We start from the raw sequence: 15,935 nt of genomic DNA on the forward strand, positions 1-15,935 counted from the left end.
CACAAACGTGCAATCATGTGCAGTATACTTGAATTGTGTACGTAATATCTTATAATTAGTGTCTGGTCCGGCATCAAGGGCGGCGCTCACCTGTTGACGTGAACATCTTCAGCCAATGGAAACTCCGCTGTTGTTCTCGTGGGTCTCGCTTGTAAACAAAACTTGTGCGCATGTATCTGATTATCACATCCGCTTCCAGCCGGAAGTTGTAGGTGATCACATGTTCGTATAGAGACGTAGTGAAAAAAGCCCCTGGCGCATGCGTGTAAGTCCGGCTTAAGTATATCCCCTCCATCTTTGAAATGGGCATATGCTATAGATATGCCAATAATCACCATCATCTCTCTTGGCATATGTATAAGCAAGGTAAGAATGTTGCACTAGATGACCATCCTATCAAATCGGACTTAGCAGATCAGAGTCACTATATATAATAAGAATATATACTATATTGATAATATTAATAAGGATTCTGTGTGGTATGCTCACTAGCAGGTCCCATATTTGTGAGTCTATATTAAGTACATTGTCCTGACAGTTTGGATGCTATAACATATGTCTATTATGGCAGGCGCCTTGTAAGCATATGGGGGTCACCTATGCCCTAATGTCAACATCCCTATCCAGGGGTTATGTGACACTATTGGGCCTCTTGTGGTGTTCTCCAATTGTGACTATTCATACTGTCAATCAAGGACGTACATCACCCCCTAGGGACAAGAAACTTGCTCCCACACACAATCAAATTATAAATAATGAATACTGCCTTCAAATTAACCAAAACAAGATCTAGGTTATTCAGTGCAACATATGATACCTAAAATATAAAACATAAAGACAGGGACACGGGGCCAACAGATAAGAAAGAGACCTTTCAATAAGTATCCTCAAGTATGTCCATAGCTTGATATGTGTTCACTACGTCAACGGTGAGTCGCCATCTTGTGTTCGGACAGAATAATTAAAATCTAAAAGTAATAGAAATAATATCCATTAACCAAACAAATATATAAAAAGTATTATAAAAATATATACATAGAAAAGAAAAAATACCCTACTACGGGATTGCTAACATCCACCAAATGGGTGTACCACATAGGGTGACCTTGACCTGAATACACCTCAAAGCGTCAACTAGTTGAATACACGGACTGGAAAATCCATGTTTAATCCACCTGGGTACAGTGAACCTAGTTTGTGTATCCACATGACCTCTTTTTGTTTAAGAAGTTTAATTCTATTGCCCCCTCGTCTGGGCATCGGAACCTGTTCCAAAATGGAAAACCTTAACTGATTGATGGTACGCTTAGTTTCAATAAAATGTCTAGGAATCGTGAATTCAGTTTTCTGTGTTCTAATGGAAGATTTGTGGTTGTTCAATCTTGTTTTACATTCCGTGCTGGTCTCTCCCACATAAAGTAATTTACAGGGGCATGTGATGACATATATGACATGGTCTCACCTACATGTGACATGTTGTTTAATTTAAAATTTTTGGAGTGTTTGAGGATGGACAACAAATTCACCTTTATTCATGAGGCTACAGTTATCACAGCCCAGGCAGGGGTAACATCCTGGCCTGAGCTGTGAAGCCAAGTCAATTTTCCTAGGGGAAATGTCAGATTTGACCAGTCTATCCCTTAGATTGGTCAACCTTCTATATGAAAGAAGGGGAGGATTAGTGAGTTCCGATATGCTTGAGTAAGTATGTGACAGTACCGACCAGTGTTTATGAATGATTTGAGCAATGTCGCCACTAATTGTATTATAGGTGGAGATGAATGGAATTCTCTTCAAACTATTATCACGATATGTAGTTTGTAGTAATTGTGACTTATCAATCACCAAAGCCCTGTTATATTGTTCCTTAACCAGTTGTTTGGGATAGCCCCTCGAGATGAATTTTTCGCTCATCTCCAAGAGTCTCCTCTCCAAATGTATCGGGTCATCAACAATTCTCCTAACCCTAAGGAACTGACTATAGGGTAAAGATCGTACCATCCTCTTAGGGTGAAGGCTATCATAATGTAACAAACTATTCCTATCGGTATCCTTAACATATAAATCAGTTTTCAATTGATGGTCCACAACATATACCCAGGTGTCCAAAAATTGGACCCCAGTTTTGGAGTGGACCATAGTGAATTTAATGTCCTGATCAATCTCATTGAGAAAATTCAGAAAGTCAAATAATTGTCCCTCATCTCCACACCAGATGGCGAAGATGTCATCAATATATCTCCACCACTTCAGCACAAGGCCGAAGTGGTGGGACATATAGACCGACAACTCCTCCAGCTCGGCCATCACCATATTGGCGTATGTCAGGGCCATATTAGACCCCATGGCCGTACCTTTCAATTGGACATAGTACTGATTGTCACACAGAAAATAATTACAGGTTAGTATAATTTCCACTAAACCTATTAGAAACTCCTTACATTCGTTAGAATAGGTAGAATCCTCCAAAGTTCTACTGACACACGCCAATCCTCTTTCATGATTGATGCTAGTGTATAGACTAGTTACATCAAACGAAACCAAAAAAGCATCCTCGGGTATACTTAGTTCCGCAATCTTATTTAAAAAAGCAGCCGTATCCTATAGATATGATCTAGCCCTGGTGGCATAGGGTCTTAATACCTTATCAATAAATATTGCCGCCGGGCTGAGAATAGAATCTCGGCCCGACACAATCGGACGACCTGGTGGGCGTATCGGATCCTTATGGATCTTAGGAAGCATATAAATAACGGGAGTCACCGGGTGAGCAGGCAAAAGAAATTTATGCAATTCGCCATCAATCACATCCATCGCCAGGGCATGATCCACAAGTGTTTTCAATCTCTTATCAATGCCCATTTTAGGGTCAATGGTCACACATCTATATACTGAGGAATCATTCAATTGTCTATATAGCTCTTCCAAGTAAAGACTCCGGTCCATAATGACGACCGCGCCTCCCTTATGGGCAGGCTTGATAACCAGGTCGTAATTATGGACCTCAAGTGCCTCTCTCTCTATTTTAGATAGATTAGATCTGCCCCAATGACTATACCCTTTTGTCTATTTTTAAGGCTCTCAATGTCCCTATTAACCAAGTCTGCAAAAGTATCAATGGCTTGGGGGGAGAGTTGGGGCAAAAAATCACTTTTATTAAACAACCCCCAGGATTTCAGTGTCAATTCACTGTCAGCCTGGGGTTGTGACCCACTAGTATGTGTAGAAAACCACAATTTAAGTTTAACATTCCTATACAATGCTGCTAAATCGGCATACAATTGTACCCAATCTACCCCTGCTGTAGGGCAAAACGAAAGTCCTCTGTTTAACACAGCGGATGTGATGATCAGATACATGCGCACAAGTTTTGTTTACAAGCGAGACCCACGAGAAGAACAGCGGAGTTTCCATTGGCTGAAGATGTTCACGTCAACAGGTGAGCGCCGCCCTTGATGCCGGACCAGACACTAATTAGAAGATATTATGTACACAATTCAAGTATACTGCACATGATTGCACGTTTGTGGACTTGATACTGTATATGGGTTCACTACCCTTCACTTTTTGTATTGATATATAACACGATTTGATGTGACTTTAAAGTGCCGCTTCTGCTTTTTTGTGGATATATATATATATATATATATATGTGTCTAACATTTTTACCTGACCACATGTACAGGGTACTGTATTGGCCAGAGGGTTCCCCTGAGGTATAAGTTAAACATGAATAGTGACAGAATACAGTATGTACAGGTAACTTTGTTGTACAGTATAAAATTACCTATTGAGTTCTAGGGAGAAGGAGCTAGTGTTGATGGGACCCAGCAGCTAAGGTATTGGGTGGAGAGCCTTTGGCAGCCCAATCCGCAACCTATGTGTTTAAGTATCTAGATTGTGTTATTAATGCAGTTACAAGGTTCGTCAACCCCACATGTTTACTACCCTAAAAATACAAGAGCATATATGGACACTTGTCGTAAGATGCTACATGGACTAATTTCTGCTTTGTTTTCCTCAATCAGACCTGTGAAGGACATTATACCAATATGCCCCAGGAACTGTTGTCACTAGGCCCCAGTGGCCATTGTCAGTCGTTCGCCCTCCAGGAATGGGCGCAGACGACGGCTGTGTTTAAGAGGGGGAGTTTGTGGTGGCCCAGTACAGGAGTTGTACCCCTGTACCCTTGCTGCCCTGTTAGGCAGCCTCCCTGTAGTGTCGCCTGGGCCCCCCTTGCATCTGCCCCGTGTACATACGTTTATGTAGTATCCTGTGTAATGTGTAAGCAAAGTATTGTCACTTTAATACTGTTAACATGTGAACTGTCATGTGATTGTTACCCAGGAGTTATCAGTGACCAGGTGACTTAAGGGTGACCAATGGGACCCCCCCAGAGCCTCCCCCGTATAAGCTCTGGGTGGAGCCTCTGCTCTCTCCCTTGCTTCCTGCTGAGGTCCAGTCAATCGTGCCTAAGTGTGTGTCTAGAGCTTTAGGAGGCCTCAAGTCAAGCCTGCAGCCACAAGCTACAAATCTGCAAGTAAGCCACAGTAACAGTCTTGTCAGTCAAGTCAAAGTGGCCTGCACTAAATTGTCAACATCTACTACAAGTCCCAGCAAGCCGTTCACCCCTTAACCCCTTAAGGACACATGACGTTCTCATACGTCTCCATTTCCGAGTCCTTAAGGACACATGACGTATGAGAACGTCATGTGTTTTACCGGCCCCCCGCAACCATCTGGAGCGGAGCCGGTGCACGAAGCCTGCTGAAATCCTTCAGCAGGCATCGGGACATATTTCGCCCAGGGGGGTCATGATGACCCCCCATGTCGGCGATGGCCGCAGATCGCTGGACAATTCAGTCCAGTGATCTGCAGCGGATTCCGGGTCAATCGGGTCTCCAGTGACCCGGAATTATTGGCTGATCGGGGCCGTCAGAGACGGCCCCGAACAGCCAGAGCCAGCAGGGGTGAGGTGGCACTGGTGCCACCTCACGATCGCCCTGATTCGTCGGCCGGATTACCGGCCGACCAATCAGGGCGCCTGCTGCGGGTGTCACTCCCGCAACCCGCTCCGCCCCTCTTCCGGAGGACGTGAGCGGGTGCGGGACGTGCACCCCGGGTGCTGGGGACCCCGATCCCCGGCGTCCCTGTTGGGATCGGGCCCAAGGAGCAGCGGCGGCGGCGACGAGGGACTGACCTGATGCGGCTGGATCGTTGGAGGTGAGTGACAGCCTCCTGCTGTTGCTTAGCAACAGCTCCCAGCATGCAAAAAGGGCATGCTGGGAGCTGTAGTTATGCAACAGCAGGAGGCAGACCACCACAACTCCCAGCATTCCCTTATGGGCATGCTGGGACTTGTAGTTTTGCAACAGCTAGAGGCACATTCTTTCTATGGAAAAGTGTACCTTCAGCTGTTGTATAACTACAACTCCCAGCTTGCACAATCAGCTAAAGTGCATGCTGGGAGTTGTAGTGGTGCATCTGGTGGTTGCATAACTACAACTCCCAGCATGCCCGTTGGCTGTCTGACTGCTGAGAGTTGGAGTTTTGCAACAGCTGAAGGCACACTGAGTTAAGTAGCAAACCAGTGTGTGTCCAGCTGTTGCATAACTACAATCCCCAGCATCCCCAGCCAAAGTAGTATGCCTCCAGCTGTTGCATAACTACAAGACCCAGCATGCCCTTCCACTGTCCGTACATGCTGGGGGTTGTAGCTTTTGCAACAGCTGAAGGCACACTGGTTGCAAAACACTGAGTTTATTACCAAACTCTGTGTTTCACAACCAGTGTGCCTCCAGCTGTTGCAAAACTACAACTCCCAGCATGCACTGATAGACCGTACATGCTGGGAGTTGTAGTTTTGCAACAGCTGGATGCCCCCCCCCCCCCCCCCCAATGTGAACGTACAGGGTACACTCACATGGGCTGAGGATTACAGTAAGTATCCGGCTGCAAGTTTGAGCTGCGGCAAATTTTCTGCCGCAGCTCAAACTGCCAGCGAGAAACTACTGTGAACCCCCGCCCGTGCGACTGTACCCTAAAAACACTACACTAACACAAAATAAAAAGTAAAAAACACTACATATACACATACCCCTATACAACCCCCCTCCCCTCCCCAATAAAAATTAAAAACGTCTGGTACGCCACTGGAGGCACCCTGTTTGGGAATCACTGGCGTAGCATACCCCTATGTCCACCCCTATGCAAGTCCCTAATTTAGGCCTCAAATGCGCATGGCGCTCTCACTTTGGAGCCCTGTCGTATTTCAAGGCAACAGTTAAGGGTCACATATGGGGTATCGCCGTACTCGGGAGAAATTGTGTTACAAATTTTGGGGGGTATTTTCTGCGATTACCCTTTTTAGGTAAAAAATATATATATTTTTTTACATATGCAAAAGTCGTGAATTACCTGTGGGGTATTAAGGTTCACTTTACCCCTTGTTACGTTCCCTGAGGGGTCTAGTTTCCAAAATGGTATGCCATGTGTTTTTTTTTTTTTTTGCTGTCCTGGCACCATAGGGGCTTCCTAAAGGTGACATGCCCCCCCCAAAACCATTTGTCGCTCCTTCCCTTCTGAGCCCTCTACTGCGCCCGCTGAACAATTAACATAGACATATGAGGTATGTGCTTACTCGAGAGAAATTGGGTTTCAAATGCAAGTAAAAATTTTCTCCTTTTTACCCCTTGCAAAAAATTCAAAAATTGGGTCTACAAGAACATGCGAGTGTAAAAAGTGTGCGAGTGTGAATTTTCTCCTTCACTTTGCTGCTATTCCTGTGAAACACCTAAAGGGTTAATACACTTACTGAATGTCATTTTGAATACTTTGGGGGTGTAGTTTTTATAATGGGGTCTTTTATGGGGTATTTCTAATATGAAGACCCTTCAAATCCACTTCAAAGCTGAACTGGTCCCTGAAAAATAGGGAGTTTGAAAATTTTGTGAAAAATGTCGAAATTGCTGCTGAACTTTGAAGCCGTCTGGTGTCTTCCAAAAGTAAAAACTCATACATTTTATGATGCAAACATAAAGTAGACATATTGTATATGTGAACCCAAAAAATATATATTTTGAATATCCATTTTCCTTACAAGCAGAGAGCTTCAAAGTTAGAAAAATGCAAAATTTTCATTTTTTTTCCATCATATTTGGCGATTTTTCACCAAGAAAGGATGCAAGTTACCATAAAATTTTACCACTAAGTTAAAGTAGAATATGTCACAAAAAAACAATCTCGGAATCAGAATGATAACTAAAAGCATTCCAGAGTTATTAATGTTTAAAGTGACAGTGGTCAGATTTGCCAAAAACGCTCTGGTCCTTAAGGTGTAAAATGGCCTGGTCCTTAAGGGGTTAAAGGGGTACATCGGTGAAAACCTTTTTTCTTTTAAATCAACTGGTGGCAGAAAGTTAAACATATTTGTAAATTACTTCTATTAAAAAATCTTAATCCTTCCTGTACTTAGTAGCTGCTGAATACTACAGAGGAAATTCTTTTCTTTTTGGAATGCTCTCTGATGACATCACGACCACAGTTCTCTCTGCTGACGTTATAATAATAATAATAACACTTTATTTATTGTTTTCCTTGGTGGGATTTGAACCCCCCAGCACTGAGCCACCATGCTGCCCTTTGCATACATCTGCTATGCATGGTTGCTAAAATGGACAGAGATGTCAGCAGAGAGCACTGTGCTCGTGATGTCATCAGTGTTCCAAAAAGAAAGGAATTACCTCTGTAGCATTCAGCAGCTAATAAGTACTGGAAGGTTTAAGATTTTTTTAATATTAGCAATTTACAAATATGTTTAACTTTCTGCCACCAGTTGATTTAAAAGAAAAAAAGGTTTTCACCGGAGTACCCCTTTAAGGACCCAGCCCATTTAAACCTTAAGGACCCGGCCATTTTTTGAACATCTGACCACTGTCACTTTAAACATTAATAACTCTGGCATGCTTTTACTTTTCATTCTGATTCTGAGAGTGTTTTTTCATGACATATTCTACTTTGTTAGTGGTGAAATTTTGTCGATACTTGCATCATTTCTTGGTGAAAAATTCCAAAATTTGATGAAAAAATTGAAAATTTTGCTTTTTTTTTTTTTTTTCTTAATTTGAAGCTCTCTGCTTATAAGGAAAATGGATATTCCAAATGATATATTGATTCACATATGCAATTTGCCTACTTTATGTTTTCATCATAAAGTTGACATATTTTTCCTTTGGAAGACATCAGAGGGCTTCAAAATTCAGCAGCAATTTTCCAATTTTTTACAATACTTTTAAAATCGAAATTTCTCAGGAACAATTCAGTTTTGAAGTGGATTGGAAGAGCCTTCGTATTAGAAATTCCCCACAAATGACCCCATTATAAAGACTGCACCCTCAAAGTATCCAAAATGACATTCAGTTAGTGTGTTAACCCTTTAGGTGTTTCACAGGAAAAGTGAAGGAGAAAATTCAAAATCTTCATTTTTTTAACTCTCATGTTCTTGTAGACCCAGTTTTGGAATTTTTACAAGTGGTAATAGGAGAAAAAGCCCCCCAAAATGTATCACCTATTTTCTCTCCAGTAAGGAGATACCTCATGTGTATGTCAAGTGTCCGGAGGGCGCAGTAGAGGGCTCAGATGGGAAGGAGCAACAATGGGATTTTGGAGAGTGAATTTTGCTGAAATGGATTTTGGGGGCATGTCACATTTAGGAAGCCCCTGTGGTGCCAGAATAGAAAAACATACCCACATGGCATACCATTTTGGAAACTACACCCCTTAAGGAACGTTCAATGAGCCTTAACACCTCAAAGGTGTGTGACGACTTTTTGTTAAAGTTGGATGTGTTAATGAAAAAAAAAATTTTTTCACTAAAATGCAGTTTTTTCCCCCTAAATTTTACATTTTTACAAGGGGTAATAGGAGAAAATGCCCCCCAAAATTTATAACCCCATTTCTTCTGAGTATGGAAATACCCCATGTGTGGACGTCTAGTACTCTGCTGGCGCACTACAATGCTCAGAAGAGAAGGAGCACCATTGAGGTTTGGAAAGATAATTTGTTTGGAATGGAAGTCAGGGGCCATGTGCTTTTACAAAGCCCCCCCGTGGTGCCAAAACAGTTGACCCCCAAACATGTGACCCCATTTTGGAAACTACACCCCTCACAGAATTTAATAAGGGGTGCAGTGAGTATTTACACCCCACTGGCGTTTGACAGATAAAATTGACAGACAAATAAAAATTTTCATTTTCACGGACCACTTTTCCAAAACTGTCAGACACCTGTGGGGCGTAAATGCTCACTGTACCCCTTATTACATTACATGAGGGGTGTAGTTTCCAAAATGGGGTCACATGTGGGGGGGGATTAATTGTTCTGGCACTATGGGGGCTTTGTAAACGCACGTGGCCTTCAATTCCGGACAAATTTTCTCTTCAAAATCCCAATGGCGCTCTTTCTCTTCTGAGCACTGTAGTTCGACCGCAGAGCACTTTACATACACATATGGGGTATGTTCTTACGCAGAAGAAATTGGGTTACAAATTTTGGGGGGCTTTTTTCCTATTTTCCCTAAATTTAGGGTAACACCAGCATTTCAGTGAAAAAAAAATAATTTTCTCATTTTCCCATCCAACTTTATTGAAAATTCGGCAAACACCTGTGGGGTGTTAATGCTCACTATACCCCTTGTTACATTCTGTGAGGGGTGTAGTTTCCAAAATGGGGCACATGTAGGTATTTTTTTTTTTGCGTTTGTCAGACCCGCTGTGCAATCAGCCACCCCTGTGCAAATCACCAATTTAGGCCTCAAATGTACATGGTGAGCTCTCTCTCCTGAGCCTTGTTGTGCATCCGCAGAGCATTTTACGCCCACATATGGGGTATTTCCATACTCAGTAGAAATTGCATTACAAATTTTGGGGGTCTTTTTTTCCTTTTACCCCTTTAAAAAAAAAGTATGGGGCAACACCAGCATGTTAGTGTAAAATGTTTTATTTTTTACACTAACAGGCTGGCGTAGCCCCCAACTTTTCCTTTTCATAAGGGGTAAAAGGAGAAAAAGCCCCGCAAAATTTGTAATGCAATTTCTCCAGAGTGAGGAAATACCCCATATGTGGCCCTAAACGGTTTACTTGAAATACGATAGGGCTCCGAAGTGAGAGAGCGCTATACGCATTTGAGGACTACATTAGGGATTGCATAGGGGTGGACATAGGGGTATTCTACGCCAGTGATTCCCAAACAGGGTGCCACCAGCTGTTGCTAAACTCCCAGCATGCCTGGACAGTCAGTGGCTCTGCTGCGGCGAAAACTTGAAGCAGGAAACTCACTGTAAACCTGCCAATGTTCACATTGGGGGGGGGGGGTGGGCAAACCTCCAGCTGTTTCAAAACTACAACTCCCAGCATTACTGACAGACCGTGCATGCTGGGAGTTGTACTTTTGCGACAGCTGGAGGCACACTGGTTGGAAAACCTTCAGTTAGGTTCTGTTCCCTAACTCAGTATTTTCCAACCAGTGTGCCTCCAGTTGTTGCAAAACTACATCTTCCAGCATGTGCTGATCGCCGAAGGGCATGCTGGGAGATGTAGTTATGCAACAGCTGGAGGGCTACAGTTTAGAGACCACTGCACAGTGATCTACAAACTGTGGCCCTCCAGATGTTGCAAAACTACAAATCCTAGCATGCCCAGACAGCAAACAGCTGTCTGAGCATGCTGGGAGTTGTAGTTTTGCAACATCTGGAGGGCTACAGTTTGGAGACCACTGTATAGTGGTCTCAGACTGTAGCCCTCCAGATGTTGCTAGGCAACTCACAGGCTTCCGTACGATCCAGCGAGCCATCCGCACGACATCGCCACCCGCCGATCACCGTCGCCCGCTGCCTCCGGATGGGTAAGTGGATCTTCTGCCGTCGGTCCTCTTCGGTTTCCCCGTACTGCCCGGCCTATTGTGGGTGGGCAGAACGGGGAAACCGAAAGTTAACCCCCGTTAAGCGACATAAGCAAAACTAAAGCAAAAAATAAATGCCTTCAGAACTTGCTTACCAAAGCAAACAATGATAAATGTCCCCCCATAGTGACTATATAATACCACCAAACTGATTTGGAATAAGAACCATTATACACACACAAATATCATTAATAACACCACTATGCAAGAGACTACTCATTCTGCCACACCTTAACTTCCATTACACCACATAGTGACTGAAAAATACCATACTGAAACTAAATAACCACTGTACACAGGCTAACCTCCTCCCATACAGTGACTATATAGTGGTGAACCTGGCTCTAAGTGGTGACCCCGGCTCTACTTCTGCATTCTTCGCTCAGGGTTCCAACACCATAAGGAGCTCGGGATCATCTCCTGCAGGCTTCATGTGATTACATGATGTCATCGCACGTGGCCACACGTAGAAACCTGCGCTGCTGTTCTGCAGTACAGAAGCAGGAAGTCAGGTTTGCAGCTGCACTCCCTCGTCCAGTACAATTCTGAGTGGTAATGTGATCATTGTATATATTGCTTCTCATTTTATATCGTAAGGAGAGCGCATATGCATGCCATAAATGTATGGTGTTGTCAATACTAACTTAGCGCACAGCGCCGTACATTTACTGCATGGTGATAGGGCTGGGATGTCTGCAGTCAATTCTGACTAGCAAATTACGGCTTTTTGGATGTCTGGTGACCGGATGGCCCAGAAAATAAGGGTGATTGATGCTGTCCAAAACTGCACCAATCACCTTTATGCAGCAGGAGTGATGTGGCACTGGTGCCACCTCACGAGCACCCTGATTTATTGGCTGACCAATCAGGGCTCCTGCTGGGTGGTCTCACTGATGGCACCCGCTCTGCTCCTAGTCCACGGGGAGAGAAAGAGTGCTTGTCAGTGAGCAGCTACTTCGGGGCAGCTGATGAATGGTGGAGGCGGTGGGATCACTTTAGCGCCAGAAGCAGCAGGAGTGGAGAGATGTGTGCCTCCTGTGGTTGCATAAATACATCTCCCAGCATGCACAGCCTAAGGGCATGCTGGGAGTTGTAGTCATTGAACAGTTGGAGGCACACAACTACAAGTCCGTGCATGCTGGGGGTTGTAGTTATGCAACAGCTAATGGCACTTTTTTCCTCTAACTATTCCATAACTACAGCTCCCGGCATAAACCGACAGCCAAAGTGGATGCTGGGAGTTATAGTTGTGTGCCTCCAGCTGTGCTGTTGCATAACTACAACTCCCAGCATGCCCTTCAGGTGTCTGCGCAAGCTGGGAGTTTTAATTATGCAACAACTAGAGGCACACTTTATGAAAAAAAAATACATAAAAAAACAGGGCATGCTCATAACTAGAGCATGCCCTGTGTGTACATATACACACACCCTTACACAGTTACTCTCCCCCCCCCCCCCCCCCCCCCCCATTAAAATTAATAACTGCTCGTACGGCAGTGTTTCCTAAATGCAGCCTCCAAATGTTGAAATACAACAACTCCCAGCATGGCCAAACATCCATTGATTGTCCAGGCATGCTGGGAATTGTAGTTTTGCAACAGCTGGAGGCACTCTGTTTGGGAAACACTGCCGTAGGGTATTTTTGGTGGATGAGGCAAAAGCCATGCTTGCATCTGAGTCCGCCCCTATGCAGATCCCCAATTGAGGCCTCAAATGCGCATGGAGCGCTCTCACTCTCGAGCCCTGTCGTATTTCAAGGCAACAGTTTAGTGCCACATGAGGGGTATTTGCATACTCAGGAAAAATTGTGTTACAAATTTGGGGGGATTTTGCTTCTTTAACCCCTTTGGGTAAAACTGGGGGCTACACCAGCATGTAAGTGTAAAAAAACAGTATAATTTTTTTTACACAAACATGCTGGTGTTGCCCTTTACTTTTCATTTTCACAAAAGGGGTGCAGTTAGCACCCCACAGATGTCTGAGATTTTTATAACAGTGGTCCGTGAAAATAAAAAGTTTTATTTTTCATATTCACAACCCACTGTTCCAAAAATCAGTCAAATGCCAGTGGGGTGTAATACCCACTGCACCCCTTGTTACATTCCTTTGGGGGTGTAGTTTCCAAAATCAACAACATCCATTCCAGCCAAATGCACTCTGCATAAGCCCAACGGTGCACCCTCACTTCTAAGCCCTGCCGTGTGCCCGCAGAGCACTTTATGTCCACATATGGGGTATTTCCATGACTACGTCAATTTATTATTTTTTATTCAATTACAGTAACATGTTACGGTTATTTTGAGGCAAATAGTGAATACATTCTTTATATTATATTATTTGTAAGCATCACCTACAATACAGCAGTTACTGATAATATATCTGCATAGTAATAGGGATTATGATGCACAATGCAGATGAACTGTAGCCATTTGTTATAGTTAGCTTTGTTTTATTTTTCTTACCCAGGTTTAGCCCATCCCACCCTTCACCAGGGAATTAACCCATCAATACCACCAGGAGTATCAACACAATTTCCATCTGCTTACAATTTTGTGAGAGAACCCCGCAGCGGCCAAATTGTGGTTATTCCAGCTGAACATATATCACATTTTGGTAAGTATAAAAAGTCTTGTTACCAGATGATACTGATACTGTTCTTAGTGTGTAATGTTTTGCTTCTAATTGGCAATAGGGCTACTTGTAACAGAAATATGGGCTTCAGACCTTAATGGGGAACTCCAGTGGAAACAAGTGGAAAACAAATGTTTTCAAATCAACTGGTGCCAGAAAGTTAAAAAGATTTGTAAATTACTTCTGTTTAAATATCGTAACTCTTCCAGTACTAATCAGCTGCTGTATACTACAGAGAAAATTGTGAAGTTCTTTCCAGTCTGACAACAGTGCTCTCTGCTGACACCTCTGTCCATGTCAGGAACTGTCCAGATTAGAAGCATATCCCCATAGAAAACCTCTATTGCTCTTGTCCGTTCCTGACACGGACAGAGATGTCAGCAGAGAGCACTGCTAGACTGGAAAGAATTCCACAAATTTCTCTGTAGTATATCTGTAGTCTACAGCAGCTGATAAGTACTGGGCGGGATGAGATATTTAAATAGAAGTCATTTACAAATCTGTTTAACTTTCTGGCACCAGTTGATTTGAAAACATTTTTTTTTCCCACCGGAGTTCCCCTTTAAATGAGCAAGATGTATATGTGTCTTATTTCTTTTTCCAAGCTATAAAGGTGACACATCTCGACATTTAGTAGCCAAGTGCTATGGTTTTTGGTTGTTTAAATAATCCCTGGTATTTCAAAAACTTTACTCCATTTGAAAGTATATATGATCTGTAACATATTTTTTAGTCCCTTCGTTTGCCAAAAATTACTCTTTAGCCCAGAAGTACAGCCATTGGGTGTTTCCCTTTCCTGAAATCTGCTGTCCACTACCTGTTAGAGGAAATCAGGTGCACAGGAAGTAGGGACAGGGCTTAGCATGTACTATGTGCAGGATAAGAGGAGGGGCGTGGTGTGGGGGTTGAGCAACCCAGGGCTGTGTTCATGCAAGCTGAGGCTTTCTCCATCCTCCAAAGGATCTTCATTGTCCATGAATGGTAGTTCAAAGCTTCCTACACAGCAGCAGTTCAATCCTTAGTCTAACTCCTTTCTTGCTATGCTGCTTTTGTTTTTCATTTCTGGTAACGTAGCACCATGCAAAGCCAGTGCATCAGTAACCCCTTCTCCCTCCACATGCTATCTATAGTACTGTACTGTTTAAATCATCTCCCAGCAAATTGCAGCCCATTCAGTCCAGTGCACTAGCATTAGCATTATGTTATGGCTAAGCAAAAAGGAGTTAGTGGTGTGCTGTGGCTGGCCAGAGAAGTAGGTAAAATATTGTTTTCTGAGACATGCTAAAATTTAATTCATTATTTTAAATGGGTATTCCGGCCATAGACATCGTTTCCGGGACTGAAGCCGCGATGCCACGTCCCCTTGTGACATCACACCACACCCCCTCCATCCATGTCTATTCCACCCCACCTATTTCTATGGCTGGAATACCCCTTTAATGAAAATAACTTTATAAAACATCATCCACATAGGTTTATGAGTGATCGGACCTATCAGACTATTCTGTTCAGCTTCTATAAGGTCGTCAGTTATAGGTTGGACACGGGTTAATCTGTGGATGTTGTGTATATGGCCTTTTCTAAGGCATGTGCTGCTCTGCCATATAAAAGGATGGTACCTAAAATAAGGGAGGAAGAACTAGGGGAAATGTATGTAAGTGGGTTAGCAGGTTGCTCAGTGAGAGTAAACAGAGGGTGATTATCAATGGAATATAATCTTGATGAGGTGATGGTTAATAGGGGTGTACCACTGGGGCCAGTACTTGGTCCATTTCTTTTTAATATGTTTATTAATGACCTTGTATAGGGATTACAGAGTACACCAAACTACTGATTACAGAGTGGAAATTCAATATTTGCAGACTGTACTAAGAACTGTAAGGTAATCAACACAGAGGATAACCTATTCTTACAGAGGGATATACACATGGTAAATTTATACACTTGGGCTGCAAAAATAAAAATGTATATTTATGGGCTACATAATGAATTACTTGGTAAAACTGCTACCGAAATGGACTTGGAGCAATTTACAAACATTAAGCTCAATTCTAGTGACCAGTGTTAGGCAGTGGCTGCGAAGGCTAATAAAATCGTGTGATGCATTGAAGGGGTATTCCGGAGAACTAAATCCATAGTCTTTTCTTTCCCTCCGATCCATATATGTAATAAGAACAGTTTCCCCACTTTTGGTTGTCACTTACATGCTGGAAGAGAGGGAAAGACGTCTTTCAGCTATCCACCTTGTCTCTGTCCAAGTTCCTCTCTAAAAAGCAGCCCATCCTGAGAGACAGAGACAATGTGGTTTCTGTCTTGCACTGATTATTTATGATCCCTTTAGTCAGGGC

At 43.1% G+C, this 15,935-nt stretch overlaps 1 protein-coding gene and 1 long non-coding RNA gene across 8 annotated transcripts in view; one reads left to right on the top strand and one right to left on the bottom strand.

Moving 5' to 3' along the window:
- Positions 1-15,935, top strand: part of TNRC18 (trinucleotide repeat containing 18) — a 968,701-nt gene that overhangs the window by 192,503 nt on the left and 760,263 nt on the right. For all 6 annotated transcript variants that reach the window (XM_056534534.1, XM_056534539.1, XM_056534536.1 and 3 more), the window contains exon 7: positions 13,423-13,569. In XM_056534534.1, coding sequence (XP_056390509.1) covers positions 13,423-13,569 — 147 coding nt within the window. The remainder of the gene's footprint in view (positions 1-13,422; positions 13,570-15,935) is intronic.
- The window catches only part of LOC130284313 (uncharacterized), a 111,835-nt gene that overhangs the window by 8,694 nt on the left and 87,206 nt on the right, over positions 1-15,935 (bottom strand). The gene's annotated exons all lie outside the window — the stretch shown is intronic.

Source organism: Hyla sarda, chromosome 8, assembly GCF_029499605.1.
Source record: "Hyla sarda isolate aHylSar1 chromosome 8, aHylSar1.hap1, whole genome shotgun sequence".
Classification (NCBI taxonomy): Eukaryota; Metazoa; Chordata; class Amphibia; order Anura; family Hylidae; genus Hyla; species Hyla sarda.